This window comes from Capricornis sumatraensis, chromosome 3, assembly GCF_032405125.1.
Source record: "Capricornis sumatraensis isolate serow.1 chromosome 3, serow.2, whole genome shotgun sequence".
In the NCBI taxonomy this organism is placed as follows: domain Eukaryota; kingdom Metazoa; phylum Chordata; class Mammalia; order Artiodactyla; family Bovidae; genus Capricornis; species Capricornis sumatraensis.
This window is the reverse complement of record NC_091071.1, coordinates 148,705,334-148,730,411: the sequence shown is the minus strand read 5'-3', so window position 1 is coordinate 148,730,411 and position 25,078 is coordinate 148,705,334. Positions and strand designations below refer to the sequence as shown.

General features: G+C 41.5%; 1 protein-coding gene across 4 annotated transcripts in view; it reads right to left on the bottom strand.

Annotated features, from left to right (window-relative positions):
- XRCC5 (X-ray repair cross complementing 5) overlaps window positions 1-25,078 on the bottom strand; it is an 86,168-nt gene that overhangs the window by 37,897 nt on the left and 23,193 nt on the right. For all 4 annotated transcript variants that reach the window (XR_011144673.1, XM_068968295.1, XM_068968294.1 and 1 more), the window contains exons 10-14: window positions 24,872-24,934; window positions 18,265-18,402; window positions 17,086-17,176; window positions 12,928-13,061; window positions 6,701-6,897 (exon numbers count right to left, since the gene is read on the bottom strand). Coding sequence is in view for 3 of the 4 variants with exons in the window: in XM_068968295.1 (XP_068824396.1) it covers window positions 6,701-6,897; window positions 12,928-13,061; window positions 17,086-17,176; window positions 18,265-18,402; window positions 24,872-24,934 (623 nt within the window). In the remaining variant the exon portion in view is untranslated. The remainder of the gene's footprint in view (window positions 1-6,700; window positions 6,898-12,927; window positions 13,062-17,085; window positions 17,177-18,264; window positions 18,403-24,871; window positions 24,935-25,078) is intronic.

Sequence of the window (25,078 nt, the reverse complement as noted above, 5' to 3'; positions counted from 1 at the left end):
AATACAAAACCCAGAACTGCTGATGTGAAAAGTATCAATTTATTTTTAAAGAATCAAAAACAAGTAGCCACACTTAGTCTTCCTTTACAAGCAGCTGCCTCCCCTTCCCAGCCTCCAAGCTCCTGACAGACCAACCAACTACAGTGGAGCCTGGGCTTTAATTAGCAGTCGCATCACAAAGCCCTTTCGAAAGATGAAACTGCAAGCACAGGTAACGAAAACCTCACATTTCAGCACGAAACCCATTTACCCTTTGGCTGTTATTTGCTGGTTTCTACCTGAGAATTGATAGCTAGTAATATTAGTTTTCCAGATATACAGAAGACCTTTGTGTCTAATAATCTATCTTCTTCATCATGTATGTGAGAGTTTTATAAGCTCCTACTTACAGCTGTCAAAACTTAATAGACAATCCTTAATTAAATATGCAAGAGCATGGTCTTAAAGATATCTTAAACTATAAAAAACCACTTTCAAAAGAATACTTTTAATGTGTTCCTTTATAAACCTAATTGTGTTTTGTGTAATATGCTAAGAGAGTGCAAAAGCATCTGTGTGATAAGGGAACGATGACTCCAAAGAAGTGTATCAAACATCTTGCCTCAAGTAACAGGCTGGCTTTAACAGTCTGCCTTAAAGTCAAGAGGAGGTCAGGTTAATTGCAAAGGAGAAGAAAGATCCAAAGACTCTGCCCGTAATCTTACTTAAGCTACAGAACAGACAGACATGAAGATTTTTCTCCCAGACAAATAGTCAATCTGGGGGAAGAGAAGCTGCCAAGAAATGGCTGAATGAGAAGGGAAAATAGTAACCAAGAACTACGATTCTAAATGGGATGTTTTTATTCAAAAGCCCAACTTTCAGACAGTAAGGCTTGAAGAGGTTATCTTAAAAGTAAAGCAAAGAAAAATATGACAGAAGTTAGCTTATTCAATAATATTTCAATAATGAATCCCCTCTTCCAGCCCGATGAAAGAACTAAAGTCATCATTACAGTCTTATAAACACGAATTAAAAGTTTTACTAGTTGACATCTTTCCCATTTACCACTTGCCTTCTTCCCTTTGAGAAGTGAAGAAAAGATAAGGGGTGAGTCATTCAGAGCTCTTTCCTTCAAGCAGAATAAACAAACACACAAAACCCTGCTGACGAAAACAAGGGAAAATGCACAAACCTGAGGAAGCATGAAATTCTATCAGAATTTGAGTTCTTTAAAAAAAAAAAAAAAGTCACAGCCACTTTAGTTAATCTTTGCCAGCTCTTCCCAAGAGAAAGATAACAGGGTTCAGGGAAAATCTACAGATTAAAAACATCCAGACTCTAGTCTCAGTTTTTGCTACTGGCTAGCCCTGGAGTTTTATACCTTCTTGAAGGTACTGACTCTGTATTAATTTTTGTATGTTTAGAGTCTAGTAAGTGACTGTCCTCTCTGACCTTCAGTTTGTTCCTCAGGAAAACACCAAGATGAAAAATACCATGCATACATCGACTATTCACATTTTCTCTTCCAAAAGTACAAATTAATTTATACAGTAGCATTAAAGAGCGTTAAACATACAGAGCTAAGTTCTGTGAGAACACAAGGTCACATCACATGGAAGAATTTCTCCAACCCTCCCAAATAAGATTCTAGGGAAGGAAGAAATAGAAAACATACATACCGATCCTCCAGAACTGGGCAGATAAAGGCCAGTCCGGAAGAGAGCAGGAAGCAGTAAAAACACATTTAATAATCTCAAGATTGAATCACTTAACAGGATTAATGAGAAATTTACAAATATTAAACCCGTAATGTCTATCTGAAGTGGGAAAGTGCAATGACTCTCATCCCCAAGTTATCTAAGAACGAACTGAGCCCTGGAAAGTACACATCATCCAGGCAAGGTCACGGCAGACACACAAGCGTTAACAGCTGCTGCGTCTGGATGCTGGGGCCGTAGACAGTTTGTTGCTTTCTCTCCTTTTCTCATTTTCTTTCATATATCAGTATTTACCTTGTAGTTCATTTACAAGTACATATACCTTAGTTCATTTACTCTTAGGCTCTAGGTTCTAAAATTTGTAACCATTAGCAATCTTTATTTTATATAGAAAACTAGGAAGTAGACAGCTGCAAATTATCTGTCCTATCCCAGTATTCTGCAGCAGATTAGCAAATTTTATGTATATAGACTCTTATCATCTATAAGGTTGGAGAAGGAAATGGCAACCCACTCTATTCTTGCCTGGAAAGTCTCATGGACAGAGGAGCCTGGTGGGCTACAGTCCTTGACATCATAGAGGGTCAGACACGCCTGAGTATCAGCACGAGAACACATAATCACCACCTTCAAGAAGTTCAATCAAATAAGAAAGATAATATATAAACAGGCAATTAACAAAATATTGTGGTAAGCAGTGCATCTCTTTGAGAGAACAGCGAGAGGCTGTATTGGGCTGGGGCATGAGGCACAAGCTGGGAAGTAGTGAGAGATAAAAATAGAAAATATCTAAACTGTAGGCATAAAAACTTTGAGGACAGAAAGTGGTTCTTCAGTTAGTAAGATACTTCTTCTCCTTCTGTGTATCTGGGTTTTCTCATTTGTGTAACAGAATTTGATCTGAAGCTGAAGGTAATGGAAAGCCAGGAGAGCAAAGGTTTTTAATCAAGTATCCAAGAAGGACATCGAGGAATTTGTGACCACCCAAAATTATATGCAAAATTTATTATGTTGGGGCATTTTCCTGGGGAGATGGTTCATAGTTTTTATTAGAAGATAAAAGGGTCCATCACACACAAACACACACTGATGAAGAATCACTGCATTAGAGAATTTTAAGCAAGGGAGTGATATGATCAGATTTGTTTTCTAAAAAATCACTCAGATAGCAGATTGCAGAATGAACTGGAAGGGGAAGCCTGGAATGAGGGAAATTGGCCAAGGGGGTTATATCAGTAAAGCAGGCTAAAGTGAAGCCTACATAATAGCAATGGCAGCGGGCAATGCTAGTAAGAACTAACCTTTTTTAAAAACAAACGCTCACCATCAATCATGATGCCAAGCGTTTGAGCTAGCTATTATAAACTGTCCTCTTACAAATGAGCAAAATCAAGAGTCAAAAGGGCCTGACCTTGTCTTAAGCACACAGTAAGGGGTCCACAGCTAACTTTTAACTACTCTCCTAAAAGGCAGGTATTTGTTATCACAGCTTGGCATAGAGCAACTTGCTGATTTTGACCACTATTAAAAAGAAATGCTTGAGTTTTGATCCAGATCTATCTGACTCTAAAATCAATGCTATTAGCCACTATACTAACCTGAAGTGAAAGGAGTGAACTTGAGGTAAATCTAATACAACCTGGTAAACCAATTAGATGTGGAAAGTGAAGAAAAGGGATGACTCCCTAGAAGAAATTAGGTGCCATTCACTAAAAAACTGAAAATAATAACATGAAGAGGGGGGCTGAAAGGAGTGTGGGAAGAGAAAGAAGGTGATAAAGTAATTTCTGGACATATTGACCTTGAGTTATTTGCAGACAGTTAAGATCCAGTGGATAAGATGGAAATATTTTAGGATAGACAGGTGTTCAGTTATTTTTGAAGACCCATATGTGAAATAATTAAGGTCTTAGGATGTGCAACACAGTATAATCCTTGAGAGTGTATGCTCTGGGGTCGAACTACCACGTTTAAATCCTCACTCTAACACTAAACCAGCTGTGATCCGAAGCAAGTTTCTTATCTTCTCTAAGCTTCAGGGTCCTCAGCTTTAAGATGGAGTAAATAAAAGAACCTACTTCATAGGGCGGCCAGGAGGATCCAAACAGATAATACACGTAAAGCTCCCATAACATACCTGTATCCAATAAATGTCAGCCCTTTCAGAGAAAGAGACCTACGAAATATCAACCTGAAAGACTCATGGGGAAAGAAAAGCCGCCCCAGAGGAATCTGAGAGGGAGCTGTCAAAGGTTCAGAAGAAAAGTCTGGAGAAGCTGAAGTTAAGGAAGATATATGAATTTCAAGAGGGAAAGAATAACTGACAATGTCAAGTGTTACAAAGAGGTCAAGTAAGAAAAGGACTGCCAAGCTTAAGTAAACCTGGCAGCGAGTGTCTTTCAGGAGGCCAGGTGCAGGGATGTGGTGGAGGCATAAGCCTGGGCCAACAAGTGATGAGAACAGCAGCAGTGTGGGCTGTTCTAATAAGCCTGGCTGTGGAAGGAAAGAAGATGATAACAGGTAGTAATTAGAGGGAGGAAACTGAGAGGATTATTTCATTTTCTTTTAGAGGAAAGAAATAAAATGTTAATGTGTGGAGGGAAGGGGGTTGGTACAGAGGGAGAAGCTGAAAATTACAGAAGGAAGGAAGGAAGGAAGCAATTATTAGTGGACGGAAAGGTACCAGATAGGATGGAAGACGGCATCCTAGGACACAAGTGAAAGGATTAACTTGGGACAGGATGTGGTACCCTCCTCCACTGAGACAGGAAGAAAGGAAGTGAAGGCAGATAGGTATGTTTTTCGGTAAGATGGGCTGGAAAACCGAGGCATTCTGACCTATTATGGGCTTCTATTTTCTCTTTGAAATCACCATCATCATCATGGAAATATGTACCCTGGGTACAGGGACGTTGAATATACAAAAAATTATAGCTTTTTGTAAGCAATCTCTCTTTCCCTTAGGGAGACCACCTCTAAAGCTGATTGGGGTTTAATGATAAAAACTGAGAGTCTCTAGAACCTTGCAGAAGGGACTGAGTCATTCCTGAATATACGAGGTGCTCGATAAATACTTGTTACATGTGTCGTTTATGCAGTTCTTAAAAACTAAGATTTCTGAGAAGGAAGACTAGAGCCGTGGAGTGTGAGTAGGTGTGTGTGAGCAAGATTATTCTCTGGTCCCAGGCAGCTCACTTGGCTGGGTGGCACACCGAACCTTCATGGGAGCAAAGAACAAGCAGGGATCAAATCACAGAACAACAGTCTTCAGGCTCTGGGTCTCAGTGGTATGTTCTTTTTTTTTTTTTTAACCAGCTAATTTACATTTTAATCAACAGGAGGAGTGGGAAATGGCCCATTTCTTTCCCACAACACACGAAGGTAATCAAGATCATGAAAGAGAGCTTTACAACAGAGAGAGAATAGCCATATGACTGTTGGGAGACGACAGCAACGCTGTCGTGGGAAGAAAAGGACTCAGAGTTTTATTGACTATTCTGAGACATGAGGAATCCAGAGGTAGCTGAAGGTAGCAGAGGGAAAGAGGGTTTTTAGCGACAGTCTTCTGATGTAGAAAAAGGCACAACAGACTAAAGAGAAACACAAAATTCTCCAGATGTGTTAGAAATGCACACGATAGAATCTTTAAACCCTAGGATTTTTTTTTCCCCCAATTCTGACAAAGCTTGAGGTAGTAGCCTCTAAAAAGCCACAGAAAATGCAAAGATGTCTTTTTAACTTGGAAGATAATTCACTGAATTAACACTTTACAGAACCCTGTGAAGATTTCTGGAAATTACTCAATACTGTTCCAATCAGGTACTGACAAATGAAAACTTTATTTTGTCAGTAATGACACAGCTGTGGGAAGGAAATCAAAAAAGGAAAAAAAAATTGTGATCTAAAAAATAATTGTGATCTCAGCATACAACCTACAAAAATGAGTAGATCATTTTGATCTGGGGGGAAAAGTTACCAATAATCAGACCAAAACCTGGTGAAATCAATGTCATCAGTTCAGTTCAGTGGTTCAGTCCTGTCTGACTCTGCAACCCCATGAATCGCAGCACGCCAGACCTCCCTGTCCATCACCAACTCCCGGAGTTCACTCAGACTCATGTCCATCGAGTCAGTGATGCCATCCAGCCATCTCATCCTCTGTCGCCCCCTTCTCCTCCTGCCCCCAATCCCTCCCAGCATCAGAGTCTTTTCCAATGAGTCAACTATTCGCATGAGGTGGCCAAAGTATTGGAGTTTCAGCTTTAGCATCATTTCTTCCAAACAACACCCAGGGCTGATCTCCCTGAAGTCCAAGGGACTCTCAATGTCATACACCCAAATAACTCTGGATAAGAACAGCCTAAGGTTTATTTGTGTTCTGCTTTGAATGGAAACTGATATAATTCTAAACAGACTCTGATGTGTGGGAAAAAACAATAGCTACCCGAAAGCTTGATGTAAGGGCATGAAAACCATTTTACAATCCTTAAACTGTAACTACCTCACTAATGGTATAACCAAGCACATCAACACAGTAACAGTACAGCTGCAGACGGCCAGGTTTCTCATTCTCCTCCCAATTTTCCTTCCAAAAATCTCACTGATATTCTCCTGAGAGCCTACCTCCAAAATAAGAAACTTGATGATTTTCACCCCTCTCCTCTCATCCCCAGTACCTTACTTTAAAAATGGTAAAATTTAGTTGCAGATATTCAAAGATCGTTTATCTTCCTATATATATATATATACATAATTCACTAAGAATCTGACGCGGATCAAAAAGTCAACAACCCCAAAGGTAGCTCTAATTTCTAGATGCACAAGCAGGATAAAACATATCCACACTGGATTTCCAATGCAAGGCTCAAAAAGCAAGAGTTTTCTTTCTCCCACTTTTGTGATTCTACAAACCCAGGTTGCAATCCTTAATGACAGCCCCTCTAAGACCACCACCAGTCTTCTGGGCTCCAACCTCACACACAACTCCATTGAGTACTTACTTATCTTGGAAAACGTCCTGACCAGTCACTTGGTTCTTTTTCTTGATGACTTCCGTCAGAGGGAAGAGGGTCTTTATTTTGGAGACAGGAACCTGACACTTAGCTGTCACCTCGGTGGGGGGATCCAGCATACTCAAAATGTGTTGCTGAATGGGGGGCAGAGGCTCCTGGGGATGGAGAGCTCTGTGCAGCAGACACTGTGGAAGAGGAGTAAGGACTGTGAAACGGAGACGTGGTCACCACACACAGCTGACCAGTGATCCTCCATCTGTAGCTTGGGAGGGCTACAAGATTCCTACCACTAGTGAAAGACAGCAAAGCAAGCGGATCCAGAACCGCCCTGGTTAGCAGGACACTGGTAATGTCTAAAAGCAACCATAAAACAGATCCCAGCCTAGCAGCACCGTCAGCTGACGCCCTCCTGGAAAAGAGCCTCATCCCACAAAAAGAGTCCGCTGCTCTGGCTTCCTGGAGGATATATGGGGTTTCCTCAGCCTCTGATAATTTGGGAGTATAACCTTTCAGCTATAATCCTTTTACCTCCCTTCAGCATGCTGTGCTTTCTCCCTTGTACCATCTTAGAAAACAACACAAGCTGGATGAATCAGGTGCTAAAGGGTAGGTGCTCAGTGAGTCCCAGGAATACTGTGCAAGAGATGACACCAGAGGTCTCTCTCAAACCTCCCCAAGTCATCCTCTCACTTCCATCCATCTCTACCACAGCACTCTTGTCTGGGCACCTGCACCCCTCCCATGGGCTACCACAGCCCCTTTCTAACTGGTCTCCCCATGTCCACCCTCATGGCTCTCCTGCCTGGAGCTAACCATAACAGAGCCGCTGACTGCCTCTCTCCTCCTTACTCACCACAACCCAACTAGCCTGGGCTCCTCCTCCTCCACGCAAAGACCAGCTCTCTCCAGACTTTAGGTCCCATGCGTAAGGCTCCCTCGGCCTCTTCTGCCTTCCCTTAGATCTCAATGGAGCTGGCCCTTTTAAAATCATTCTGTTCTTTGCTCACTTATCACCTCTTCTGACAGGCTTCCCCTGACACTATATGAAAGAGAACTTTACCCTCATTTTACCACCTAGTCATTCTCTATTGTGAACCTGATCTTATATTTTGTACAGTATTTATCATTATCTAAAATTACTTAATCAACCTTTTAGTTTACTTATTACCTCCACTTTCCCCCTGAAAGTAGAAACACTGCTGGCTTTATTTACTGCTGAATCCCAAGTGCTTAAAATGGCACCCCAACATGATAAGCACCTAACAGATACTGGCTGAGTGAACACGGTGCTCTTCTTCAGAACTCCAGGTGTTGACAGAGGTTTCAGGAAGCTGCACCAGCAGTGGGGCCAAGGTCAAGGCCAAGGTCAAGGCCAGGACAGGTTCTCCATTGCTCAGACAAGTGGAAACCCAGACAGCAGGCCACTTCCATTCAATCACTGATAACTGCTCTCAGACTAGGAAGCCAGGAGTAGGGCCAAGATCAAGGCCAGGACAGGTTCTCCACTGCTCACACAAGTGGAAACCCAGACAGCAGGCCACTTCCATTCAATCACTGATAACTGCTCTCAGACTAGGAAGCCAGGCCTTGGCAAAGTACTGTTATCTGCCCAGAAAAGTAAATACTCTAAAAGGAACACAGGAATGGCATCAAAGAATGAAGTAACCATTTAGGAAAAAAAAGAGAAAAAGTGAAACTTATGAATATAGTGATGTTTTATCCCCTTGCTAAAGGATAATTACAAAATTAGGCTGGAGAACAAAACTCCTATTCCCACATTTTAAAAAACAATTTATATGTTAGTAACTGTGAAGAAAAAAAAACAGGGAACTGAATAGCTCCTACAATTTTAAAATTACTGTTTCATACCACAAAGTATATATGTATTGTTTTTCCTACCCTGTCGAAAATGGAAGCTAGACTTCTTAGTTCTAAAAAAATAGATACTTGGGCTTAAGTAGTAAATATCATCAGAGTCAATATTCTACAAATTAAGAAAACCCCAAGGTAGGAATTAAATACCAATTTCCTCTGGAAATTTCATGTACTGCTCCCTGATTTCAATAGACCAACCCTAAGCCTTCCTTCTCCTATTAAGTTCATTGTTTCAGAGTCCTGATTCCTTTTTCCTGATTACTTTCCCTGGTACTTCAATGACATTGGGCCTGTTTAATGCACAGCAAAAGGGGAAACCAAAAAAGATCTCAAACTCTGTGAATCTACCCTGACCTTCTCATGAATAATTTACAATTCACCACGCTCTCCCTCAGGTCAGTCATTAAAATACCTAAAACAATTTAGAAAGCCCTAAAGAAGTAAGCAGAAATCCAACACCCAACACAGCACACTATCTCTCAAATACTCTGGGAGATTCTAGCTGTGATATTTTTTGGGAAAGAACTGTGAACACAGCACACTACCTCTCAAATACTCTGGGAGATTCTAGCTATGACATTTTTGGGGAAAGAACTGTGAATTCTAGGCAATTCTTTCAAATAGTATCATTATCCTTAAGTCAGTAATAAGGAACCCACAAGTGATGTTCAAAACCATCAAACTCATGTTTTCTCAAAGGTCACATTTTAAATAAGGCTCAGTAGGGTAAAAATTCAATTAAAAAAATCTCAATTTATTAAAACAAAACAAAACAAAACAGGTTATGAGAAAGTGACACTTTTCAGTAGCCAAGACGCTGAGATCTCAGTCCTCAGTCTACTTAATTTCTCCTTTAAGCAACTATTTTCCTTTATGTGATTTTTACAATTTGAAAAAGACTAGGCAATGGCACCCCACTCCAGTACTCTTGCCTGGAAAATCCCATGGATGGAGGAGCCTGGTAGGCTGCAGTCCATGGGGTCGCAGAGAGTCAGACACGACTGAGCGACTTCCCTTTCACTTTTCACTTTCATGCATTGGAGAAGGAAATGGCAACCGACTCCAGTGTTCTTGCCTGGAGAATTCCAGGGACGGCGGAGCCTGGTGGGCTGCCGTCTCTGAGGTCGCACAGAGTCGGACACGACTGAAGCGACTTAGCAGCAGCAGCAGCAAAAAAAAACACCTTCAGGCCACATGGCTAGATCGTAAGTTACTAATATGTTGATTTTAGCAACCAAGTATCAATTATTTAAAAGGCAGTAGTAACTGTACACTTGGCAAAGGGTATTTTTCAGCATTTCTTTCTAAAGTTAGAATTAAATTAACTCCTCCTGCCAACCAGTTGATTACTAACCTCTCCTCCCTTCTGCCCTCTACTCCCAGCTCATTCACCCTTAGTTATAAGACATTTTAAAAGAAAAAAAAAGAAAAAAAGAGAAAAGTCCTCCTGGGCCCTACCTCTTCCTGTAACTTCCTGGTTCCTCTCTCTCTTCCCCTTCATGAGTGTGGCTTTCTCCTCCAGGCTCTGTAACCTGGCTCCTGCCCCATCACTCCACTGCCACCGGGTGCTTGAAGTCATCAGACATCACTACAAACCCCAGAGGCCCTTTGCCTGGCTCAGCTCTCTTCACCACTGTGCAACGTCTGACTCCAACACCCTTCTAGTTTTTTCTGCCTCTCTGAGCTTGTGGGGGGCGGCAGGCGGGGGGAGTAGGAGCACTGATTAGCAGCCTTCCTGTCTCTCCCCAGTGGTCCAGTCATACTGGTGTTCAGGACTTCATTCTCTGCCCTCGTCACTCAGCATTCTCCCAAGTGACCTCATTCACTTCTGCTTCTGTCTCAATGAGGAGGGCTCTCAAATGTATAGACATTCAGTCCTGAAGGCTCTCCTGGGCTTCGCACCCCTATCTCCAACTTCCCCCTGAGTGTCTGTACTGGAATAGCTGACAGGTAACTCAAATTGAACACCTGCAAGAGTACATGTACTACCTTAGCTATCTGTTCGTTCTATATTCCTTATCCTAATTCATGATGACATCACCCCTCCAGTGGTCCAAGTCAGGATTCTGTCTTCTTCAATTTCTATTTCTCATCAGCCACCACCCAACCCCTTAAATTCTATCCACTCTAGCTTCTAAATTTTCTCTTTTCTACTCTCTGTCACTGCTGTAACTCCAGTCTTCCTAGGGGCCACTGCAGGTCTCCTAACTGGTGGCCCATCTCCCGTGCCACCATCAGACCTATTTTCTAAAATGCACGTCACCTGCCTACTGACAACAGCCTTTACTGATTACCCACTGTCTATGGGACAGAAACCCAAACTACTGGTTCTTCACGACCTGCCTGCTACCTGCCACCTTTCCCATCGTTCTCCCGTAGAGCCTATTTCCCAGCCAGCTCTTTGTGGGTCCCTAAATGCATCACACTTCTTGTGTTCTCGTTTTCCCACGTGCTACTACTTTTGCCTGGCATGCTCTCGTCACATCACCCATCAGCTTTATTCCCCCATGAAATCTTCCTAACTCACTCGCTTGCTGGAGTCTCTCCTTCCTCTTATTCCCAGAGCATTCTGTAGCCCACCACTGTTGAGCCGAGGAATTTTACCCCTCTACTCTCTATTCCTCTCTTCTCTCTAGTCTCTTTCACGCCTCTGGAGGAGTCCTTTCAAGTAGTGAGTTTCCAGTATCTCCAGCACATGATACACTAGGAGTACCCAATATTTGTTTTAGAAAAAGTGAATTCAATTTATAAATACCCCAGTAATGATACTTCTTTATACAGATAAGCCATATTAAAAACTCACCCCCACAAAAGAAAACAAAGTTAGCAGGTTGTAAAAATCAAAGTTGCCAGTTCTTATAGCTTTAAAAGATAACAATGCCTGCATTTATGGCTTGCATCTGTTCAACTGATCCAACAAATATTTGTTGAAGATAATAGTACCCACCCTTGATAAATCTACCAAGTATTAGAAGTTTCTATTTTTCACCACAGTGACCTGTTTTTGCAAGCTTTCCATACTAACTAATCTATTTCTCCCTTCTCTGTCAAGTGGCAACAGGCATTTGTCAAAAGCAGCAGGTCTTGAAGTCCACCTGTCAAAGACAGCAAAGGAATTTATACAAGTAATCTATACTTGATTATACTTAAAATACAAAAGTACTTACTGAGTCAGAGCCTGACCTGTTAAGCTTCATAGTACTGATTTTAGAACAAAAGAGTTTTTTTAAAGGAAATCGCCTAGTATCCAAACACTAGGCAGCTTCTTTTGAGTAGAAGACCCCATAAAATCATAACAGGCCCTAACATGGACTTGAATCAGTTAAGGATGCTTTGAGAAGTGAGTCAAAGGGGCAATCAATGGAGCCCCAATATGAAGACTCCACTCCCACCTCCCTGCCTCTCTCCACCTGTCGTAAGAGTAGGCCCTCCACTCCCTTCGGGGAGAAGCTGCTGGTGACTTTCTACACCTTTGTGGGGTTCAGAGATGCCTATGTCCTGCTGTCGCCAGGTTATTCCAGGACTGGGACCAACCTTCATCACTGGTCCATTCCTCCCCTCCATCGTATAACTCAGCTCCCTTATCAAGCTCCCAGTTTCCTTTAATCCAATCTCCATCTTCTAATTCCTTTGGACCAAGATTCAGAAATTAAAATTTTTCTTTAGTGACTATGTAGTAAGTTCATACTATAACCTCTCTATCTGACTTCTAACACTTCTTCTGCTCAGTCATGTCTGAGTCTTTGTGACCCCGTGGACTGTAGCCTACCAGGTTCCTCCATCCATGGGATTTTCCAGGCAAGAATACTGGAGTGGGTTGCCATTTCCTTCTCCAGGAGATCTTCCTGACCCAGGGATTGAACCCTGGTCTCCCGCATTGTAGGCAGACGCTTTACCACCTGAACTATCAGGGAAATCACGGTTATATACTACACAGTCCCTAAAAACTCCCCTACTATTTGAATATTAAAAAACAAGGAAAAGTCTCATTCACATAAAACATAGGAGGAAACTGTTAAAATATATATATATACACATTTATATGTATATATAAAAGAATCTGCTTTTTATTTTGCCCTCCTATTTAAGACACAAAACCAAAAATCTAGACTTCTCCCAGAAAAAAATATTCAAGAACATCTGAACTTTACTTCTTTCTAAAAGTTCAGAATATTTTTTTAATCACTTTTCAGTAGGAAGAGAAAGGTGTTAAACTTTCATTAAACAGCAACTGAGCTCTTGATTTGACTTGAACCAGCCAACTGCCCTAACTTTTCACTCTGCTCTCTTTCATCTAAAAAAAAAAAAAGTCTATGATTGGTTCATCTTTCCTCTCTCACCTGAAACAGTCTCTGGAATTGAGGATTTGGGATTTTGCTGGTTGGAAATAAGTCTTCAATGGTGCCCTCCTCTTCATCTTTCTGCACCAAGCTCATGGAGTCAATCAAAGCATCAACAGCACTCAGCTGTGCCTCTAAGACAAGGACAGACAAAGCAGCAAAAAGAAGCAGTGATTAGTTCCATTAGTCTCCCAAACAAATGCCTTCCATTCATAGATGTTCACAGCAACATTGGCAGGATAGACAGTCCTGGCCCTGCCAAAAGCACTCTCCAGTTATGTGAGTCATTTAACCTAAGCCTGTTTTCTTACTGGCAAAGAGAGCGGTTTAGAACAGCTGGTCTCTTGGGTACTTCCGAGGTCTACCAATTGATGAACTTCTGACAACGGGTTATCTATCAAAAGTGGGCTCTAGAGGAATGCACCACAGTCAAACAAAACCCACCTTCCATATGGTAATTCAAAATATTGGCTATTTATGGAAAAAGTGAAGTGTCAGTCACTCAGCTGTGTCTAACTCTTTGAGATCCAATGAACTGTAGCCCATCAGGCACCTCGGTCCATGGAATTCTCTAGGCAAGAATACTACAGTGCCAGTTCCTTCTCTAGGGGATCGCCCCCACTCAGGGATCGATCTCAGGTCTCCTGCATTGCAGCAAGACTCTTTACTGTCTGAGCCACCAGGGAAACCCTCGAGTTGACATTAAAAAAACTAGTGACTGGCAAAGGAGAAAAACATTAAAAACATTCCTTTGGTAATGAAACATCAGCTTTATAAGGATTTAACATAACCTGTATTGGAGTATACCAACTTAACAGGAAGACGTCATTGGACCAGAGGGAGTGGATTATTTTACAAGTTCTCAAGGCAGACAGAGTTCTTTCCTCTCACAAATCTCACGGCATTAATCACATAGACCTGCATGCATATCTTTTTTTAATTGAAGTAGAATTGATCTACATTTCATTAGTTTCAGGTGTATACTGTAGTGGTTCACTATTTCTGAACATTACAAAATCACCAACATAATAAATCTAGTTACCATCTGTCACCATACAAAGTTATTACAATATGATTGACTATATTCTAGTAGTCATGTATGGATGTGAGGGGTGGACCATAAAGAAAGCTGAGCACTGGAGAATTGATGGTTTTGAACTGTGGTGTTGGAGAAGACTCTTGAGAGTCCCTTGGACTGCAAGGAAATCCAAGTGGTCAATCCTAAAGGAAATCAATCCTGAATATTCATTGGAAGAACTGATGCTGAAGCTGAAGCTCCAATACTTTGGCCACCTGATGCAAGGAACTGACTCACTGGAAAAGATCCTGATGTTGGGAAAGACTGAAGGCAGGAGGAGAAGGGGATGACAGAGGACGAGATGGTTGGATGGCAACACCAACTCAATGGACATGAGTTTGAACAAGCTCCAGGAGTTGGTGATGGACAGGGAAACCTGGTGTGCTGCAGTCCGTGGGGTTGCAAAGAGTCAGACACAACTGAGTGACTAAACTGACAGACTGGCTATATTCGCAACGTGAGAAGTGTTTTATCCCTGTGACTTATTTTGTAACTAAAAGTCTCTACCTCTGGTCACTCTCACCTGTTACACTCATCCTCTTATTCTATTTCCCTCTTGCAACCCCAGTGTGCTCTCTGTGTCTATGAGTCTGTTTCTGCTTTGTGTGCTCATTTGTTTTTTAGACTCCACATCTAAGTGAAATCATACTGTATTTCTCTTTCTCTGTCTGACTTATTTTACCTGGAATAATACTGGGTTGGCCAGTAAGTTTGTTCAGGTTTTTCCATAAAATGTAACCGAAAAACCCACCCAATATACCTTCTAGGTTCATCCATGCTGCAAATGGCAAGATTTAATTTTTTTATAGCCGAGTAATACTCCACTCTGTGTGTGTGTGTGTGTGTGTGTATCACATCTTTGTTCATTCATTTACTGATGGACATTTAAGTTGCTCCCATATCTTGGCTGTAGTAAATAACGTGGCAAAGAACATAGGCATACATATATCTTATTTTGAGTTAGTGTTTATGTTTTCTGTGGGAAAATATTAGGAATCAGAAGTGCTGGACAGTATGGTAAAAATTTAATTTTTTGAGAAATTTCCATACTGTTTTCCATAGTAGCTGCACCAATTTACATTCTAACAACAGTGCACTGGGTTTCCCTTTTCTCCATATCCTCAGAAGCATGTTATTTGTTGTCATTTTGATGATAGCTATTCTGACAGATGTGGTTCTAACTTGCACTTCCTTGATGATTAGTGATGTCAAGCGTCTTTTCATGTGTCTGCAGGGCATTCATATGTATGTCTTCTTTGGAAAAATGTCCTGCAAACATGTCTTACCCCACTCCAGGCAAATTCTAAGGATCTTTGAGAGCAGAAACATGGTGTTCTCTTCTTTATGTCTGTCAGATACCAGATAGAAAGCAAGTTCTTCGCAGCAAAAATCTACAAGGTCAATAAAAATAGCAGAGCCCAAAGCAACTCTCCCCAAAATGCTTCTACCTAAACTACCACAAGGAACTTTCATTCTGCTGATTCATATGGCAGTTCAGCTGTTAAAAAGCTGAAGTGCTATTCTGGGATCATTCACAGCCACTAGGCAAAAGGCAGAAAAGAGTGAGCAGTTCCTCAAAGTTTATTATATTTCTGTTCTTCACCTTTCAAACATCCCTTTCAGACAGCTACGACAAAAGCAATGAGCATACAGACATTTATCATGAGACATTTCTGTTCCATTTTTTCACTTTCTAACGGAGGTTTCAGGCACCATCTCACACTGACGGCTGCAGGGTCCACCCAGCAATAAGAAGGAGGTGGTAACTGTGTGGGTGAATATTCAGTGATTTCCATCTGCTACTCCAGGCTAGTATCAGGCCAGACCACGCTGGCCTCACACACCCTTACATAAATGTTGACTTGGGAAATATGTCAAACAGCTTTAATGATCTGTTTTTCCAATGGAGCAAATGCAAACAAAAGTGTCAACTCACAGGAAATTAATCAACAGATCGAAAAGTAATGTTTTCGATCCCGAGTGATTTATATCTATTAGGTTCTCTCTCAACAAAGTTCTCTTTTTTAAATGTTCTTCTCATTTAAAGTTTGGAATTATCAAGAGGAAAAGACTGAATATTATAGTACACTGGCATCTTCTACACATTCAAGTCCATGCCTGACTCCACATGGCGGATTTGATTCTTGGCTCTTCTCCCACACCCTGCTCCCAACATACAGAGAGCACCCAGTTCTGAACTCACTGCACAGCTCCCTCATCCTACACCAAGGCAGATTTAAAGTTGTCAACTAAAACATCTATTCATCATTCTGTGTTCTTTTTGGCACGTTCCCTATTTCAGCCCACTATTCTAGCTTACGGTAATTGTCTTAAACTGTGAGATTTACGGAAGACAGGATCTACGTGTGTAAGAATCACTGTATGTAGCATCCTGACATCTGCAGCCAGATACTTAATAGAGGCCTCTTCTCATTAAGCTCCTGGCAATAAGGAGCAACAGGACTTGGACTGAAAATGTGAACTAGGAAGAAAGGGCAAAGAGAAAAGTATGGTTAAAGTTACATTATATTTTTGTAGGACACCAGTCACAAGTTTGACACTATGTGTCAATTCACTGCACCAAAAGACAAATCCTCTGCTCATATTTAGAGAATGTACATCTATTTCCATTAAACTGCTCCCTAGATACAACCTCTAAGTTAGAAGGCGGATGGTGGAGAATGTTTGGAACAAACCTATCCCTACTATAGGGGAAAAAAATCACCTTCCGTCATCACCATATATACCACTGTGATTGGAATCCAACTACAGTTGACTCTCGAACAACATGGGTTTGAACTGTTCAGATCCACTTACATGTGGATTACAAGTAAATATGTACATTTCTATACAATCTGAGATTGGTTGAATCCACAGATACAGATCTGTGAATACTGAGGGCCCTGTAAAGTTATACATGGATTTTCAACTTGAGGGGGAGTGCCCCAAACCTCTTCAGTGTTCAAAGGTCAACTATAATCCCACCCTGTGAAATCCTAGCCCCCAAACATGACTAAAGACAGGTGGTTTCCCCCAGTCTGTTTAGAGCAAATCAGTGAGCAAAATGGAAATAAACTCACCTGTGGGAGTGCATTTCCTGTTATTTTTCAAGGATGAAAACATGTACTGGCGCAAATCTTCCATGAAAGGCAGCTGTATGTACACTAAACACTAATGAGAACAGTGGAGATAAAAACAGAGACGACTGAATTAATGGAAAAATTTAAAGCTGATCCCAAATGCTGTGAAAACGGCTCAACAGAAGGATTTAAAGAACCAGAAGGCAAAAGTATAGGACATGGAGAGTGATGTACTCTGATCTCTGCTATTAGCTGCTGCTGTTGTTCAGTTGCTCAGTTCAGTCGTATTCGACTCCTTGCGACCCCATGGACTGTAGCCTGCTAGGCTCCTCTGTCCATGGGATTTCCCAGGCAAGAATACTGGAGTGGGTAGCCACTTCCTTCTCCAGGGATCTTCCTGACCCAGGGATTGAATTCGTGGCTCCCGCTTGGCAGGTGGATTCTTTACCACTGAGTCACCTGGGGAGCCCTGTGATTAGCTGTATACAACTGCAAACAGTACAAAAATAGTAAATATAAAAGAAATGCTCAAAGAAAGACTATCAGATATCTACAAAATGCATGACCAACGCAGCAAATGAGAAGGGTCAAGGTGACTGGCAGGCCGGCGTGGAAGTCAGGATGCCTGCCTTCTCTTCCATTTCTGCCACAGTGAGTTCTCTGAGACACAGGAAACGGCAAGGAGTCTAGATCTGTATTTTCAACAGGACAGCCCTAAAAAACGTAAATTCAGCAGGATCACAAGAAAAGCACACCCTCAGCCTTTATCCATAGTAAAGACTATTGTAAAAAGGGAAGTAATCTGTATTCCCTTGAGGTTCTGAGACGGCAGGAAGGATGAGAATGGAGAGGAAGTCACTGGATTGGGCAAACGGTAACTCACAGTCAACCTTTACTAGCTGTTTTATTAGGAAGCTCCTTGTACACTGTCGTAATTTATGTTCTTTCACTGCAACTGAAAGTGTGAGTCCCAGACCAGCAGTCTCAGCATTAGGTGGGAGGGGGTGAGAAATGCAGAAATTCAGGCAACCCCTGTCCCCAGAGCTACAGAATCAGAATGTACATTTTTACCAGATCCCCTCAGTACCTCCCATGCACATGAACAGTTGAAAAACACTATTTAGAACAAAGCAACTGAAGGGCAAGAATTAATATGAATAAAAGACTTGCAGGTTCTACCTCATATGTGTCCTTGATCAAAGGAAAAGCCACGCCAACTTGAGGATTAGTTCTTTGGTCGTAAGCATATCGAACCACGGCCACCATGTCTAATTCATCCAAAGCATGAATCAGGGAGGAGAGGGCAACTGCCGCTGCCTAGTAAGAGCGATGTCTGTGTTAACATGATGTCCAACATGTGAGGGTTTTCACAACACAACCAAATACTTGTAAGATTGCTATACACTTTCTCCCTGTTTCGGATATTAAATACCCCTCCATCCACTTGAAAGCTACACTGTACACATTTGCATTTGACCACATTTACTGTACCTCTTCAGGAACTTCATTATATTCTCTTTTTCCTTCAACTTTCCTCCTCCTCTGAATTTATACCTAACTCTAAACAAAATTTTTCTTTGCCCCCTCTCCACAAATTACTATCTGTAACCTTCTTTTCCTTCATCTTTAAATTTCATGAAATAATCTTCTTGTTTCACCACTTAGAACACAATTATTCTTCAATCTAAACCAGCTACGTAGCCATTTCCTTCCGGAAACTACTCTGAAGTGCCCTGTGATCTCCAAGTTGCCGAAGTCTTCATCTCCATTCTGTTTGACCTTTCAGTAGCATCTGACCATCCCTCTTTCTCTACACTTTCTCCTTCTTTGGCTTCAAAAGCAACACTCTCCACTAGTTATTCCACCTTTGTGGACCACTATTCCCCCAGCTCTTCTCGTCTTCCAATCTTGAAATTCTGCTCTTGGCCTTTCTCTCCTCCTTTCACTCCAAAAGAACTCTACTTTGGTGACACTTTCTTTCATCCAGTCCCATGAGTTGATGAATCAAAAATCTGTATATTCAGCTTTAAAACTCCTAAGACCTAGACTTACACAGTCTACTAGTTGGTGGATAACTTGTCCAGTTATACCTCAGGTATTTCAAGCTGTCCATGACCGAAACTAAGTTTAGTATCACTCCCCTCTTCTCCACCTGTACTCCCTACTTCTACAAACATCACTTCCAAATGAGAAGCCCTAAAGTTGTTGATAAGGCCTCCCTTCTGTCCTTCAAGTGTTCATCAAGCTCTACAAATTCGACTTTTATGCCATTTTTCAGATTCTATCCGCCCTGTTCCATCATGGTGTCCCCTATTCCGAGAGCTGACTATGTCACTCTCTTCTATAAAAACCTCCACAGGCACCTCTTTCTCAGGCTTGGTAGAGCAGATCATTATTCACAGGCAAGTCCTGTGCTTTCCCACCCCAGTAGCTTTTTCCATGTACAATTTCTCCTCACTGGAATGCTCTCCCCAAATCTCTGGCTCTCAAACTTTGAACCCATCTTCAAGAACTGGCAAAATGACAAGCTCTCCATTTCAGATCTGCTTTGCTAAGCCCTCCCCCTCTTCTCCCTAACCTCTCAAACACTTTGTATTTTTCTCAGGGGCCAAAGCTAACCTCCATCAAAGTTAGGTATGTATATTCCCATCTCCTCCACAAAATACACGATGATATCAACACCTTGCCATCAAAATCCTCTACAGATGTCATGAAAGACTGATTACCTTTTCAGTTCAAGGATTATTAACTTAGTACCTACTCTTGGCTAAGTACTGTCTTCAGTGCAGTCACTCAGTCATGTCCGACTCTTTATGACCCCATGGACCGCAGCACACTAGGCCTCCCTGTCCATCAACAACTCCTGGAGTTTACCCAAACTCATGTCCATTGAGTCAGTGATGCCATCCAACCACCTCATCTTCTGTCGTCCCCTTCTCCTCCTGCCTTCAATCTTTCCCAGCATCAGGCTCTTTTCAAATGATTAAGCTGTCCGCATCAGGTGGCCAAAGTATTGGAGTTTCAGCTTCAACATCAGCCCTTCCAGTGAACACTCAGGACTGATTTCCTTTAGGATTGACTGGTTGGATCTCCTTGCAGTCCAAGGGACTCTCAAGAGTCTTCTCTAACACCACAGTTCAAAAGCATCAATTCTTTGGCACTCAGGTTTTTTTACAGTCCAACTCTCACATCCATACATGACCACTGGAAAAACCATAGCCTTGACTAGATGGACCTTTGTTGGCAAAGTAATGTCTCTGCTTTTTAATATGTTGTCTAGGTTGGTCATAACTTTCAAGGAGTAAGTGTCTTTTAATTTCATGGCTGCAATCATCATCTCCAGTGATTTTGGAGCCCAAAAAAATAAAGTCTGCCACTGTTTCCAGTTTCCCCATCTATCTGCCATGAAGTGATAGGACTGGATTCCATGATCTTAGTTTTCTGAATGTTGAACTTTAAGCCAACTTTTTAACTCTCCTCTTTCACTTTCATCAAGAGGCTTTTTAGTTCTTCTTCACTTTCTGCCATAAGGGTGGTGTCATCTGCATATCTGAAGTTATTGATATTTCTCCTGGCAATCTTGCTTCCAACTTGTGCTTCTTCCAGCCCAGCGTTTCTCATGATGTACTCTGCATAGAAGTTAAACAAGCAGGATGACAATATACAGCCTTGACGTACTCCTTTTCCTATTTGGAACCAGTCTGTTGTTCCACGTTCAGTTCTAACTGCTGCTTCCTGACCTGCATATAGGTTTCTCAAGAGGCAGGTCAGGTGGTCTGGTATTCCCATTTCTTTCAGAATCTTCCACAGTTTATTGTGATCCACACAGTCAAAGGTTTTGGCATAGTCAATAAAGCAGAAATAGATGTTTTTCTGGAACTCTCTTGCTTTTTTGATGATCCAGCAGATGTTGGCAATTTGATCTCTGGTTCCTCTGCCTTTTCTAAAACCAGCTTGAACATTTGGAAGTTTACAGTTCATGTAAAGGTTCAAGCCAGGCTTTGTTGAAGCCTGGCTTGGAGAATTTTGAGCACTACTTTACTAGAGTGTGAGATGAGTGCAATTGTGGTAGTATTAGCATTCTTTGGCATTGCCTTTCGAACCACACAGCAGCCGAGATGCATCAGCAGGGATGCCGCTGCTACAAGCAGAGGAATTCAAATCCCGCATCTACTGCTTGCCAGGGCCGCCATATTGCCAAGTACTGTCTAGGCACTCTAAGAAAAAAAATGTGTGTCTCTGCTCTCACTGAACTAATTCCCTCTTGACAAGCAGAAACAAGATGTGTACCAAGGACAGAATCTATATATTCTAACAAGTCCCATACAAGAGACCATATCAGCACAGTGATAAACTAAAGAAGAGATTACTTCCAGTGTATCTGTAAGTTTTTATTTGGGTGTCTTTGATAAAACCAACTGGGATATTTAAAGAAGGAAGGACGGGGTCCCCAGTATCTGCTATAACACAACACTACACTTGTGGGAAGCTCAACTAAAGCTCTATTTCCTTTCCTTTCTCCTCTCCCCTTCTCTTCCACACAGTGAAAACCAGGACCTAAGTGTAGATTCTCTGTAAAAAATAAAAAAATGCTAATAACCGAAGAAAATATTCTTAAAAAGGAATATTCCTAGAATATTTGAGTTGAAAACAGAAGTATTTATCTAGTTTGGCAACCCACATGATGAAGGACTTGCCTTCCCCACATCTGACTGATGGAGACTCTGCTTAGAAACTTACAGGAATGGGGACTGGACCATCTCACAAGGAACCAATTCATATGGAGACAGTAATCCTTGTTGATTAAGTAATTCTTCATTGTGAACAAAACCACCACTTGTTGGTTCCAATTTACCCTCCGGCAGGAAGCAGAGTCTAGCTCCTGCTTCATATGATAACCTGCTAAGTATCTGAAGAAGGCTATCACATCCCTCATCCCTCCTACTTCCCTGGTACCTACACAAGTCTTCTCCATGTTATCTTTTACTGAAAATTTCTATATGACAGTTTCTTTCTTCCTCAGCTTATCTCATTAAGCTCCAATTAGTTAATACTATTCTTTGAGTATGACATCAGAACTGACACCACAGAGTAGCCCTCTGCCATTAGTAGAATTTTTTTCTTGAGTGACACAAAGTGACCCTGTGATCTACAGGTTCCGTATAAGGCTGGATGTGAACTATACAAGCCACAAGGCTGCCTTGACCTGAGCTACCAAGACTAGACAATGACATGTGCTAACATGGCTTTGTGACGTGACTTTTCTTACTCATACCCAGCAATCACACAAAGTGATCAAAATTTTCTTTGGGTAAAAGGACATTAAGCTGGAGTTAAAACTTCGGCAGAAGTCAAAAATGCAGCTGTGCTGACAACATATACTAGAACTGCATGGTTCCCAACAGGATTTGATTCAGGAGAAATCCATGAAGTAGGAGTTTCAAATTCGAGAAGTCACATACACCTACTGTGCATTAACAAATCCAGCACTGAGTGGAAGCCAAGCATTTTCTTCTCTTAGTTTTACTGTTCTAATGGATACTGGCATATCCATTCACTATCAGCAGCCAGCTACCTTTCAGAGGTGAGGGAAAAAAGGAGGACTAGATCCCTAACACCACCACCCAAACAAGCCTTCTGCATCCAGTTTACCAGTTCCAAATATAAATAACTTCTGGAACTTGGAGACCTTTTTAAGTGGTCTGAAACAGACACAGGATGGTAAGCTTCCAGTTAACATCAAAACCTCCAAGGGAGTTCTGACTTGAAGACTGCATAGAAATTATTTGTGGAGACGGCAGGTGTGCACACAGGATGCCACAGGCATGGGTTGTTAGTCAGAAAGCAGCCTGAAAACAGAATCTCTTGAGATGCAGGAAGAGAATGAAAAGAAAGGGGCAAAGAGAATAAGACAAGTTTTTCAATGATGGAAGTAGTCCAGTGAGTAAGTGGATCTTCAGGATGCTTTGTTGCTGTTGTTTAGTTGCTCAGTTGTATCCGACTCTTTTCAACCCCATGGACTGCAGCATGTCAGGCTTTCCTGTCCTTCACCAACTCCTGGAGCTTGCTCAAACTCATGTCCATTAAATCAGTGATGCCATCCAACCATATCATCCTCTGTCATGCCCTTCTCCTCCTGCCTTCAATCTTTCCCAGCATCAGGGTCTTTTCCCAATGAGTTAATTCTTCACATCAGGTGGCCAAAGTACTGGGGCTTCAGCTTCAGCATCAGTCCCTCCAATGAATATTCAGGATTGATTTCCTTTAGGATTGACTGGTTGGATCTCCTTGCAGTCCAAGGGACTCTCAAGAGTCTTCTCTAACACCACAGTTCAAAAGCATCAATTCTTCGGGGCTCAGCTTTCTTCACAGTCCAACTCTCACATCCATACATGACTACTGAAAAAACCATAGCCTTGACTAGATGGACCTTTGTTGGCAAAGTAATGTCTCTGCTTTTTAATATGCTGTCTAGGTTGGTCATAGCTTTTCTTCCAAGAAGCAAGTGTCTTTTAATTTCATGACTGCAGTCACCACCTGCAGTGATTTGGGAGCCCAAGAAAATAAAGTCTGTCACTATTTCCATTGTTTCCCCATCTATTTGCCATGAAGTGATGGGACCGGATGCCATGATTTTAGCTTTTTGAATATTGAGTTTTAAGCCAGCTTTTTCACTCTCCTCTTTCACTTTCATCAAGAAGCCCTTCAGTTCCTTTTTCGCTTTCGCCATAAGGGTGGTGTCATCTGCATATCTGATGTTATTATTGATATTTCTCCCTGTAACCTTGATTTCAGCTTGTGCTTCATTCAGTCTGGCATTTCCATGATGTACTCTGCATATAAATCAAATATGCAGGGTGACAATATACAGCCTTAACGCACTCCTTTCCCAATTTTGACCCAGTCCATTGTTCCATGTCCAGTTCTAACTGTTGCTCCTTGACTTGCATACAGGTTTCTCAGGAGGCAGGTAAGATGGTGTGGTTTTCCCATGTCTTTAAGAATTTTCCAGTTTGTGGTGAACCACACAATCATAGGCTTTAGCATAGTCAGTAAAGCAGAAATAGATACTTTTCTGGAATTCTGTTGCTTCTTCTATGATCCACTGGATGTGGGCAATTTGATCTCTGCTTCCTCTGCCTTTTCTAAATCCAGCTTGAACATCTGGAAGTTCTCGGTTCATGAATTGCTGAAGCCTAGCTTGAAAAAGTTTGAACATTACTTTGCTAGTAAATGAAATAAGTGTACTTTGGCAGTTTGAACATTCTTGGCATTGCCCTTCTTTGGGGCTGGAATGAAAACTGACCTTTTCCAGTCCTGTGGCCACTGCTGAGTTTTCCAAATTTGCTGGCATATTGAGTGCAGTACTTTAACAGCACCGTCTTTTAGGATTTGAAACAGCTCAGCTGGAATTTCATTACCTCCACTAGCTTTGTTCAGTTCAAGCCAGCACTAAATGTTCTGCTTATGAAAATGAAAATATTAACCTAATGCCACACTTCCTGAACCTGTGACCATGAGATCCACACATTAAATGTATTTGCTCAAACGTTTTTGTTTTTAATATTCACCTGATCTCCAATTGCAGGACTATGGTCTCAGGCCTTGTGCTCATGCTACAACAAATTCATTTATCATTTCTCCATTTTCAAAGCTAAAGGTCAGTGAATTTTCCCACCGCTGTTGCAAGAATTAATGTTATTTTAAACTATAAAAGCCCCAAACAACTCGCTTGAAATGACAATTCAATTCTGTGGCCCTGCCTCAAAGACTACTGTCAACTCACCTCATCATCTTTTGCTGCAAAGACCTTTAGAACTTGATTTCCCATAAAATATTTCATGTGGACCTACATGAGGAAGTGAGGAAAAGAACTGGTTTAGATTCAAAGTAAGGAACATATGAAACCATAATGCCACATGTTATTAAGAAATTCTATTCAAAATGCTCTTGCTGAAAAACATTCACAGGTACCAGAAACAACTTACTACTT